Source organism: Sphaerodactylus townsendi, linkage group LG15 (assembly GCF_021028975.2).
Source record: "Sphaerodactylus townsendi isolate TG3544 linkage group LG15, MPM_Stown_v2.3, whole genome shotgun sequence".
NCBI classification, from domain to species: Eukaryota; Metazoa; Chordata; class Lepidosauria; order Squamata; family Sphaerodactylidae; genus Sphaerodactylus; species Sphaerodactylus townsendi.
Window position 1 is genome coordinate 4,311,814 of NC_059439.1, and position 12,523 is coordinate 4,324,336.

Consider the following 12,523-nt stretch of genomic DNA (forward strand, 5'->3'; position numbering starts at 1 on the left):
TTTGTGTCAATTTGTAAATAATTCTAGTTTGATTCTGTTGATTATTAGATGTTGCAGTGGAGGATCAGTCAGTGAGAAAGGTGGACTTTTGAATGAATCAAGTCAAAAATAAAAATTTTGAGGCAACTCCTACCTTATCTGGAAGGTGGCATTTTGGGGGGTGAGACTCTTTAAGCTTAGAGCAGTAGCTTTGGTGTATCTATCCCCTTCTGATATTTATTTCTTGCACAGATCCATACTAATTGTGGCCCACAGAGCAGGCAGAAATTCCTAACCTCCAGGAGTCTCATAGAGCCTCGGTCAGGAGCCATGCCTCTCACTAATGCCCTTTCCTCTTCTAGCATCATGTTGCTGCACCCAACATCAGGTTCTCCTTTTCTCTCATCCCAAATCCCTTCTTGGCCTGCAGTTCCCTTGGACGGGGCTGTCATAGGCTTGCTTCTGCTGCTGCTTCCTCCTATTTTCAGATTCTCTCATTTTCTCCCATGATGCCTCTAAAAGAATCTGTGACAGCAATCTTGTGCCTTAAGTGATCTCTTCTGAATTACACGCAGTACCAAAGTTGAGAAGCTGGGCAAGATATTTGATTTGCTGAGAAGCTGGACAAGATATTTGATTTGGTCTGTTGCGCTTGTTAGGGTGGAGTGGTTGCCATCAGCAGCCCTTTCTAGACTATATAGTTTGGTCCCCACAAATGTCTTAGCTGCCAACTGAGCAGCTGTCAGCTCTTCCAAGTCCAATACTTGACAAGCCACCAGAAACATGAGGGTAGTCCCTGGAAAAGGCTGCTGCTGTTTGCAAGAGAATGCTCCAACGTGCACTTAAAAAAGGGAAGGTAGCCCCCCAAAGTGCACATAAGTTACTCCATCAGCAGGTGGATCCCTGAGCCTGCAAATGCCTTAGGGTCAGCTGGCATGTATATCTGGAGAGTGCCATTCACCTTCCTTGTCTTCCACAATAGGAAGGCAGTTTTGGTGAGAATAATTTGACCCTGAATCCAAATAATATTTTTGAGATGGTTTAAAGAATGAATACGCACTTGATTGGTAACATTTTTGTTTTCTTTGTAGGCAAAGTTGTCACTCCAAGAGGGCATAAAATTAGTGATTATTTTGAGGTAAGCCTGTTGGGTGCACGAGTATCAGGTGCTGTTCTTTCGGAGTGTGTGGGAATATGTTTTGATGGCTGCCTTTGTGAGGCAACAATTCTGCATACGCTCCATGGTGCTGGGGCTCCTTTTGATTCAGTGATTGTTCTAATTGTTCTAAGTAGCCATGTTCTCCATCTTTAAAGCTGGCTTTTGGGATAGAAGATGTGGGTCTTGTTTCTGGTTGTCCCTGGCGTTTCGTGCATATCGCACCATAATCCCAATGCACCCTTGAAGTCTACTTATTGACGTGGCTGATCTGTTCTCTTCTCTGCTCCTTATTAGTTTGCTGGGGGAAGCGGTCCCGGAACAAGCCCTGGGAGAAGCGTGCCACCTGTTGCGCGATCATCTCCACAGCATTCCTTATCAAATCCCTTACCTGTAAGTATTCCCTTGAAGGGAGCGAGCATGAACTCTTGTTTTGGGAGCATCTCAGAGTGTCTCTTGAACAAAGAGTTCTGGCATTCACTTTTTTTTTTAATGAAGCTTGACATGGTGGTAGGTTCAGAAGCCATGTTGGGACAGGGGTGGTGGTACAGGGTTCTCATGGGGCAGGTGTTCACACTTGAATCCTTCCTCATATTCTGCTTTTTCCCCCCAGGATTCTTACGTTCTGCATTTACATTTACTAAAATCCTTTGTAGCATACTGTCAGCAAGAGGGGCTCACAAATAACTGTGACAAGCCTAAAGCCATGGTTTTTCCAAGTCCATTAAAATTAAATTAAATTAATATGAATTAATATTAAATTAATATGAAGATGCCAGCCACAGATGCAGGCGAAACGTCAGGAGAGAATGCTGCTAGAACACGGCCATACAGCCCAGAAACCACACAGCACCCAAGTGATTCCGGCCGTTAAAGCCTTCGACAATACAATATTAATGTCTGTTTGTTGGGACAAGTAAATGAGTTTTGCTTGTCATAGAAGCCCCATTTGGATAAAGCACGTAATAAGGCTGATATTTCGTCTTAAGCAATTGTGAAATACTTTCTAACATCTGGTGGTCAGTACCTTCCAGTGACCCCTGCTATTTTTAATAGCAAGATCGCTTCCCAGTTATTGTATGGTATTCCTGTGTGGGTAGATTATGTACTGTTATTATTTCTCTGAAAGATTTACTATTGAATTATCTGTGTACAGATTTAACAGCCTTAGGGCTGTGCTTTGCCAGTTCTGTTGTTTCCAGACAACTTCTTAAATTATACCTATTTAGCTCATGTATGTGAGCGTGAAGGGTGTGTTCCCTTATTTCTTACTTTACTTGTACCCCAAATGCCCTCCTGCATGTATATACTTTCTAACTGTCTCACACTGTAGAATAACTTTTATGCTATCTCAGCAAAATACAATGCAATCTCAGCTGTTCAAAGAGCCAATACAGTAATAGACCTTATTCTGATAGGATATCCTTTGCACATGGCAGAAAAATACATTGGAGCAATGTCTTTTTAAATGTAACCTTCTCACACACATAAGGAAGAAATTTGCTTCTCCCTGTCTTCAAAAAGTTACTGATTCATCTTTAGGCAACTGACTAAAATTTTTGCTCACTGGGTTACATACTAGTGTAACCTTATTAGTTGCAAAAAACTTTCCCAGAGTAATGATGGATAAAAAATGAATGATTAATTTTAGCTTAGATGATTTTATTATGATTTAGTTCATAATCTTTAGGCCAATAGAGCTGATCAGTAAAGTAAAGATTTTTTTTTTTAAAGTAAAGTAAGTTCTACACTTATGACCTGTAGCTCAGTGTTAGGGTCTGTTTTCTCAAGGGCCTTCATGCAGGTAGCTGCAGCTAGACTGAGAAGATTCAGGAGGAATGATACTGCTGTAGGTGTGATGGCCAAAAAAGAAGGTTGTGGGACTTACCATGACTCATGTGTTCTTCATTAAAGGTCATGAAGCAGCTTCAGCACTGCTGCTTTTGACCCCTTGCCAAGAATTTGTCAGTGCATCTATCTCTTGTAGAGTGGTTGGAATCATAAAGAACCAGTACTTGCCTCTGGGTGGGAAGTTAACTGTAAAGTTGGTCTTACCATAATCTCCAGGCCTTTCTCAGCTTGGCCACACAATATTCCGAAGTGCTTACTTAGGAAGTCTGAATAGTGAAAACAGCACAGTATATCTGGATGGTTGAATTGGAGATAGGTTAATTTGGCACGGCACTTCCCTCCACCAAGTCATTCTCCAGCACAGAGGACCTTTTTCCCGGGATAGACTTGAGAGATAGACTTCTAAGATCCTTCCCAGCATTTGCAACAATTTAAGCTCTACTTGCAGATAGCTAAGAAGTGTTTGATTGTTGTAACACTGGTGAGAATTACTATATGAAATGCATGATCAATTGCTGATACTCACAAGACTTTAGCTGTCCCATCTAGTGGGTGCTAGAAATCTGGTTCCACAAATATCCAGGTCTTTGGAAAGTATTGCAGGAGTTTCCTGTTCTCTGATTCAGCCTGCTGTGGCCCAGGGACGTAGGTATAGATTTTTTATGGGGGGGGGGTGTTGGGGGGGGCCACACACCCCACCCCTAGGGCATGGCCACGCCTACCCAAGCTCCACCCCCCACCTAGCGCTTATTAAAGCAGCTCTCCGAGGCCGGGGATGGCAGACTCCCCTGCCCTGCCCTCCCCTGCCCCTCCCCTCTGGGCAGAGGCATAGAGGAAAAATGGAGCCTGGTGCAAAATCTGAGTTTTGCACACACACTCCGGTCAGCTGCTGTGATGCTGGAATCCACCCTCAAACAGCATCACTTTCAATGGTGTTTAAACTAGAGAGCCCAAATTCTTTTTTTTAAATCCACCTTAAAGGGAGAATCTGGGGTCCCTAGTTAAACAACAACATTGAAAGTGATGCTGCTTTTAGAAGGGGGGTGGATTATCCCCCACCCTGAAACAGCATCACTTTCAGTGTGGCATAGTGGTTAAGAGCAGGTGCATTCTAATCTGGAGGAACCGGGTTTGATTCCCTGCTCTGCCACTTGAGCTGTGGAGGCTTATCTAGGGAATTCAGATTAGCCTGTGCACTCCCACACACGCCAGCTGAGTGACCTTGGGCTAGTCACAGCTTTTCGGAGCTCTCTCAGCCCACCCACCTCACAGGGTGTTTGTTGTGAGGGAGCAAGGGCAAGGAGATTGTAAGCCCCTTTGAGTCACCTGTAGGAGAGAAAGGGGGGGATATAAATCCAAACTCTTCTTCTTCTTCTGAACTGAAGGATCTTCAAGATTTGGTCCTCCTTTAACCATGCTAAAGGTGGATTTAAAAGGAGAATCTGGGGAAATTTGGGAGATTACCACTATCAGGGGCAAGTGCAATTGTTAAGCTAGAAGCACCAAACTTTCAGGGTATCTTTAGGAGTGTCTCCAAATGATACCACCCTGGTTTGGTGAAGTTTGGTTCAGGGGGTCCAAAGTTATGGACCCTCAAAGGTGTAGTCCCCATCTCCTATTAGCTCCCATTGGAAACAATGGAGGATGGGGCACTCACTTTGGGAGTCCATAGCTTTGGACCCCCTGGACCAAACTTCACACAGCCTGGGTGGTATCAATAAGAGACTCTCCTGATAATACATCCCAGGTTTAGTGAAGTTTGGTTCAGGGGGTCTAAAGTTATGGACCCTCAAAGTGTAGCCCCCATCTTCTATTAGCTCCCATTGGACACAATGGAGGATGGGGCACCCCCTTTGGGAGTCCATAACTTTGGACCCCCTGAACCAAACCTCACCAAACCCAGGTAGTATCATCAGAAGAGTCCCCCAAACAATCCCTGAAAGTTTGGTGCTGCTAGCAAACAATGCGCCCCCTGCAGGCCAAAAACCGAAAAAGCACTAAAATGTTTTAAAACCCACAAACGGAGGGGCGGAGCTTCGGACATGAATGGGGGGGTTCAAACCCGAGAACCCCCCCCCTTACCTACGTCCATGCTGTGGCCCCTGTTCTCTATCACTGGTGAAGGGAATCCAGGCTGAGGTTGTTACTCTTACTCATCCCCAGGAACGTAGGTAAGGGGGGGGGGGTTCTCGGGTTCAACTCCCCCATTACATGTCCGAAGCTCCCCCCCCCCCCCCCCCCGTTTGTGGGTTTTTTCAATTTAAAGTGGTTTTTTGTTTTTGGCCTGCAGGGGGCGCAGTTTTGGGGCTAACGGCACCAAAATTTCAGGCTATTGTCAGGTGACACTCCTGATGATACCAGCCAAGTTTGGTGAAGTTTCGTTCAGGGGGTCCAAAGTTATGGACCCTCAAAAGGGGTGCCCCCATCCCCCATTGTTTCCAATAGGAGCTAATAGTAGATGGGACTACCCTTTTGAGGCTAGGTCCTGCTGACATTGTGGGTGATGCATGGGATCATTGGTTCCTTTTGCCACTCCCCAGGTTGATGGGTCAGAAAAAGTATATTTGCACTTTGTAAAGACTGCAATGGTGGCAAAGTTGGAAGGGTGGAAGGTGGTGGGAGAGGGAAGTAGGAAAACAGTCTAGGTAAACAGATTTCAGGAACTCTGAATAAAAGTTCTGAGTCCTGAAGGGCTCAAGCTAGCTTATAAATATTTTAAATAAACAATGCATTATTTGTAAGTTATCCAGATATTTACTGAAACAGAGAATTCCTGGATGTTTCACACCCAGCTGCTTGCTTTAGACTTGGAGCATTTCTTTTTAAAAAAAGACTCTTCTGTCGGTCTGGGGACTCTGCTCTCCTCTCCCCACTCACTTTCCTGGTGTCCACATGTTTGCTTACCTCAGGATGAAAGACAGAACTGTTTCATTGTCTTTCTGCCAGTTCAGCCTTCAGTTTCCATCCCTCGATTGTGACATCAGAGGGAGCATTGCCCAGATTTATTGATTACACTGCTTTTAGTCACATTGCTGAATTACTGTTGAGGTTTAACTGCTTGGACATCACATGAAGAAGACAGCAAAATATAAGAGAATGAGTCTAGTTCTGTTTGCTCTGATAAAAGCATGCCTGTTTTCAGAGGTTGCTTTCCCAGTCTGAATGACTGTAACACAGGTGCATGGAATCTGATTTTGCATGCAGAATTCAGCATCTTGAGTTTTGTATTGTTAAGCAAGTTTCTTGTCCTTCTGACAGTGGAAGGGTTAAAAGTGTTTGGCCAGTGCCTTTGTAATTTTGAAAACTGTGGCGTGAGTGAGACTGCTGGCATTAGGGCAGGCCTCAGCATTCTGCATAGTTCCCTTTCTGACTAGCAGAAATAGAATAAATTAATCAAACAAGCAAATTAAATGTATCTTGGTTGTCATCCACCTTTCTTGGTACAAATTTTGGATTTGCTTGATGGAAGGGGAGAGAGAGATCAGAGTAAGACAGGTATAGCCATGAGTTTAAAACATCAGCTGTCTAGGAACTGATACCCAAAAGGCATCATGATTGCTCTGGATTAAATGCAAATGGAATAGGTCAGCATTTCCCAAATGGTGGGTTGTGACTTGGCACCGGGTCACAAAAGCAAAATGCTGGGTCACCTAATGTCCAGGGCTGGGGCTGACCACCCTACCCCGGTCCTTGCTCGGAGGGCACCACCCACCTGGAGCTGGACCAGCTGGAACAATACAGGGGCTTCGGGGCTTCACCCTGGCCACCCGATCACCCAGAAATGAGCTGGGGACGGAGCCGCAGCTCACAGCAGACACTGGTGCCGCGAGGGAGGTGGGGGCAAAAGCAGCACGCCAAGGAGCCTTCCTGATGACAACGCATGCAGATGCAGCCCGGCGCAGGACTGGGTGACATTCACATTTGTTTTATTTTACTAATAAATAGGCCATACATTTTTTAGTGGGTCACAAATTAAAATAACTAGGCCATGGGGGGAAAAAGTTTGGGAAATGCTGGAAGAGGCAATCTCCAGTAGTTATGGGACACCCCTGCCCCAAATTCTGCAAACTACCTGTCAATTTCCTGCATCTGTCAACAGTATTATTCTCCCTTATTTTTTTCCTTATTCAAAAGTGTCTTGTCATTTTCTTTAAATGTATTACAGCGGCGAGTGGAGCAGCCGCTTTACGGGGTAGAGAGCAGCGCAGCCAAGGAACTGCAGGAGGAGCATTCTGCTCTGCCAACGCTGGTGTCGGCGATGCTGGCGAAACAGCGGCTAGAAGGCGAGCAGCTGGCTCAGAGGGGCGTAAGCCTCTGTTTCCCATTTACTGCGGTGAGCATGGTCTTAATGGCCAAACTCGGCAAGGGATGGAATGGGTCTGATTCAGGGTGGGTAATAGGCAGGTGCCCCAAACAAAGTCATCTTTGTGTGGGCCCCCTTGTCAGAATCTGTCCTCTCTCAAATGGTCTTAGGCCTGGTTGCTTTGCAGCTGGTAAAGATACAATGTTCGAAATGGCAGGAGCTGAAGGTGCTAACCATTTTGGAATCATTGCCCCCAAAGTCTTCCTCTTCTCAACCAACTTCATTTATCCTAGCCAGAGGGCCTCCTTCATTCACACTAGGTCTTGAGTTTTCTCCTCTGCACCATATTCCTGCCTTGATGGTGACAAAATGGTTTCCCACTCCAAATGCTTAAAGTCTACAATAAAAAACCAAGGTTCTCTGCAATTGTGTTCCAGTCCTCCAATTCCCAGGGCTGTTTTCCAAGATCTTCCTTTTCTTCCCCAAAGGATTGCATAGCTTTCTCATTTTTAAAGGGTTTCAGTCTCAGAAGGTGGTGGTTGTATTGATATTTCTGTATCAGCTGTGGTTTGGTGTCACTCGCAGCCATGAGGATGTCATTCAAGTGACATCAATATGTGGAATTAAAATGCATATACAGCAGCTGTGAAGTTTGGTCTTTTGTACCGAAGGCCTACTTGTTTTGTGCTGATCACTTGGACTAGGAGGCAGGACGATTGCCTCTAGGAAGATACATGGCCCTGCACCTTTGGAGTTTTTGAGAAGACTAAGGCTCCCAGATTTAAATTGATCATTCCTTATGGTCTTACCTGACCCCTCTTTTCTGTGGTTCTTCCAGTTAAAAGAGGAAAGGAGAGAAAAAAAGAAGCGTGAAATACATTAATAGGAAACGGAATGTGGAAAGTGATGAGATTGTAATTACTTTTACAATTCAGAATGAAAATTCTGCTTTTTCATGAGAATAACTACAACCCATATTATCTCAAGTTATTCTTATGTTCTTATGTTCTTAAGTGTGTGTTTGGGGGAGGGGGTGACAGAATTCCCTGTCAGGATACAGGGTGTCCTTTTCACTTAGGAGTCTTGAGCATGTTATGTTTAGCATCCTCATTTTGACTACCAGGGAACTGGGTGTGAGACATGCTGCCCGTTGAGGTCAAGAACACACAAGTAGACAGCCTAATATGATTTGCAGCGATGAGGACATAATTCTTTGCTGTCCTGTTGATCCACAGCCATACCTATATTTACTCTTTGTTTCTTACAGGCCCAGCAGGGCAGCCCTTCCTCAACAAGTTCAGGGAACACGGAGCATTCCTGCACTTCCCAAAAGCAGATTTCCGTCCAGCATAAACAGACGCAGGTAAAAGGCTAATAAGCAGCATTATGTGTTATAAGGCTTCGGTCAAGCACAGTGCAGAGAGAGAAAGAAGGCAAAGGAATGGTGACATACTGGTGCATTAGAGAGGGGTTAGACATGGGTTGTGTGCCTTGTCAGAGGGAATGGCCTTGTCTTCAAGTGCCCAGATTCCAGAAGAATGCTGTCTTTCTTGCCTTCCTCTTTGGTGCTGCTGCAAAAGCAAATTAGAACATGACAGCTCTTGAATTAGTTCAGAGTTCCTTCTCAGCACTGATGAGATCCGCCACTTTAAAACAGTTTTTATAGGAGTTGGCCCCTGCAATTTGCACAGCTGCATCTGGTCCTGGTGTCACTGCTGAATAACCTGCTAGCTGGATGTCAGCATCATGGGGGTTTCATTTCTAGTAACATGTTCTAGCCCTTGTTGGCAGGAGTATATTTTTGGCAGTGGGAGTACAAAAAAACTTGAACACCCCCAGAGGAGGTGTTGTTTCCGAAAGAGAAGTATCTTGCTCAGTGTCATCCAATGAGTCTTTTTGGCAAGCTGATTATTTGAATCCCAGTTTTAATATAAAGCGCCCCTTGGGCTATGAGAAAATATTCACAGGCAGAATCTAATGAAAGGCTGTGGGCACTACCTGCATCCCAGATCAGTTGAATCTTGCCTGCTGTCCATGACCTGCCTTTTAAGGGTCAGCAGTGGTAAAGGTCCAGTGGGTTCAATTTGCCATTTTCTTCAGGGTTTTTTTTTTTTTTGGCTTGTTCCTCCAGGGAGCATGAAGCATGCCATAGATTATGCAGCTTCTTTTCTCTGTGACCTACCTGTCTGGCACACATGGGACATTCAAGCAGTTTCTCTCCTGGCTTAAGTGAAGTTTACATGGCAGAGTTTGAGAGCTTTCAGTTCCAATTACATAATTTGCCAGATTTAATCAGGTGGGGTTATGATAACTGAATTCTAAACATCTGGTTGAGATACAAAAAAGGCAAAAAACAAAAACATATCCTACTGCTATTCTGTCCCTAAAATGTTTAGCCAAGTTGTGGATTTTTCCCCCCTCTAGTCTGATCTCACAGTGGAGAAAATATCTGCGCTAGAAAACAGTAAAAACTCTGATTTGGAAAAGAAAGAAGGAAGAATAGATGACTTATTAAGAGTAAGTATTTACCTGTGTGAATTTTGCTCCACCTTTTTTCAGAGATAACTTTTATTGCAACGGTTTTTTGAATTAAAAAAGAAAAATAATTTTGTTTTAGCAATCAGATAATTATGAGTGAGAATTTTGTTGAGAGAGAAGTTGACTTTTGCCATAATAGGCTGTTCTAGTGCCTGCAGGGTCATTTGAGAGCTCTCCAGGTTGGATATCACAAATATTCCTGCAACACTTGGATGCCGTTCTGGGCCTTCAACTGTTATTTCCTGATGCCTCAGCACACATGCCAGCAGACTGTGTCCCAGTGACATTTTGACTAGTTTCTCCTTTGCTGCCTACTTATAATTGCATCTGTGGGCATAATTTTTTTCTAAATTAATAAAATTGTTTTATCCTCAGGCAAATTGTGACTTGAGGCGGCAGATAGATGAACAACAGAAAATGCTTGAGAAGTACAAAGAACGGTTGAATAGATGTGTAACAATGAGCAAGAAGCTCCTTATAGAAAAGGTGAGTTTAGGTTTTCTGTTTTGCCTGTATCTCCTTCCCATCCAGCCCACGCCTTTCCCTTTCCTTATCTTCTTCAAATTTATGTGCAAATCTGTATCTTTGAATTGGTGTCTTCCAGCTAGCTACCTGTCTGCTTGGATGCTGATCAATAGAACAACTGAAATTACAAAGCCCAAAATAGATGCAGCTGACTTAACTGGGCATAAGAAGGAGTGTTATGTTATCTCTTGCTCATTAAGCTGCCTTATGCTGAGTCATGTCTCTTGCCCAGCCAACCCAGTACAGTTTATTCTGGTCGGGGGTAGTTCTTGGATGGCACAATCAGTTGAACTCGGGGTCTTCTTTGCCTTGGAGCTAGAGTTCACCCCTTGTTTTAAATGTAGTTAAGATGCGTACTTCACAAATGCTCCCCATGTAAATGTAGCATTGGGGGCTTGGGGGAAAAGTAGCATTCATGATGTTACTTGTCGCGTTAGAAATTAAAATGAGAATTCATTGTAATCTCCAAAGCAGCCTCTTTTGCCTTGCAATTTGGACTCTTGTCATTCATCCTAGTGGAACAGCCACTGAGAATGTACCTTGCTAGAATTGCTGCTCAGGGAGTTTATTGCAGGATCACCTATTATACGTTTCTGTCCTAAAGTGGGGACATGCTGAAAAATAAAAGCTAATTTACAAAAGGACCCAAGTCACTCCATTTTGGCTTATAAACCTTTCCTGAGATTGGGCCCTGGCACCACTGTTGTCAGTTTGGGTGGGCCTCTTCCACCTCTACCTTGAGCCAGTGGTTAAATTGCATTAGTGAGCTGAACCAGTTCACCAGTTGAAACAGCAGCTTCTGCTCTACATTCTCGTTTTCTTTCTTGGGCAAATCAACATTTTACATTCACCAACAGACTAACACTTTGGTAGATCGAGAGAGTCCTGATGCAATGTTCCCTTCCCTCCCCAGTCAAAGCAAGAAAAGATGGCGTGCCGAGATAAGAGCATGCAGGATCGGCTGCGGCTGGGTCACTTTGCCACAGTCCGGCATGGGGCCTCTTACACTGAGCAGTGGACGGACGGTTACGCTTTCCAGAACCTCATCAAGTAAGTCTTGCGAGTATCCTGCTGCCTTATTTCCAGGCAGAAAAGATGAGCTGGTGTTTCCTTGTTCAAACAGTCTCAACGAAACTCATGTAATTTGAGCTTGCTGTCCATGTAAATGTAACATTGGGGACATTCTCAGTGGATGTGGGTTTTGTTTACCGTCCAGAGCAGGTACTTAGAGGATACTCTAATTATAAGGATTACACAGGAGTCAGGTAGTACCTTAAAAGCTCAACAAAAATTTTCAGCACTAGCTCTTTACAGTCAGAGTTTACTTCTTCAGGTGCATGGAAGTGTATATCCATAGGTTTGGTTAGATACTGAGCCAAGGAATGTAGGGAACAATTTTACAAAGAGCGGTTGATGTAAAACAACATACAGTGAATAGAGAAATCAGTTAACTCCCACTCCTGCTGAACTGATTTCTCTGATGGGATCTCATTTTACATCAGCCTGTCTTCCCAATGTCCCCCTGGCTGGGTATTTAAGACAGCATATGATTGCAAACTTGTACATCTGAAGATGAGCTTTGACTCATGCAAGCTCAGGCTGAAATAGATTTTTGGGGTGTAATTCTGCTGGAGTAGACTAACACAGCTGCCCCTTGGGAATTACTGCAAGAAGGTTATTACATAAAGCAATCAGTGGTAAAATTGTAAACCCAAGAACATGCATTTTTATAAGGTTAGAATAAGCCCTTAATTGGCTATTAGCCATACAATGTTTGGCTAAATAAATATCCTAATTGTTCCAGGAAGACCAGTTAAAACATTTGGATGACCAATATCATGCCTATTTCCAGGAACAAGGGAATAGTTTCCAAAGTGGCGTAATGGTTAAGAACAGGTGCACTCTAATCTGGAGGAACCGGGTTTGATTCCTCGCTCTGCTGCTTGAGCTGTGGAGGCTTATCTGGGGAATTCAGATTAGCCTGGCACTCTAACACACACCGGCTGGGTGACCTTGGGCCAGTCACAGTTCTTCTGAACTCTCTCAGCCCCACCTACCTCACAGGGTGTTTGTTGTGGGGGGGCGGGGAGGGAAAGGAGATTGTCGGTCCCTTTGAGTCTCCTTACAGGAGAGAAAGGGGAGATATAAATCCAACTCTTCTTCTTCAGAGT

General features: G+C 44.2%; 1 protein-coding gene across 4 annotated transcripts in view; it reads left to right on the forward strand.

Annotated features, from left to right (window-relative positions):
* The window catches only part of TLK2 (tousled like kinase 2), a 48,897-nt gene that overhangs the window by 10,754 nt on the left and 25,620 nt on the right, over window positions 1-12,523 (forward strand). For all 4 annotated transcript variants that reach the window (XM_048517423.1, XM_048517425.1, XM_048517424.1 and 1 more), the window contains exons 5-11: window positions 1,071-1,117; window positions 1,433-1,528; window positions 7,152-7,319; window positions 8,557-8,652; window positions 9,714-9,806; window positions 10,203-10,313; window positions 11,266-11,402. In XM_048517423.1, the coding sequence (XP_048373380.1) occupies window positions 1,071-1,117; window positions 1,433-1,528; window positions 7,152-7,319; window positions 8,557-8,652; window positions 9,714-9,806; window positions 10,203-10,313; window positions 11,266-11,402 (748 nt within the window). The remainder of the gene's footprint in view (window positions 1-1,070; window positions 1,118-1,432; window positions 1,529-7,151; window positions 7,320-8,556; window positions 8,653-9,713; window positions 9,807-10,202; window positions 10,314-11,265; window positions 11,403-12,523) is intronic.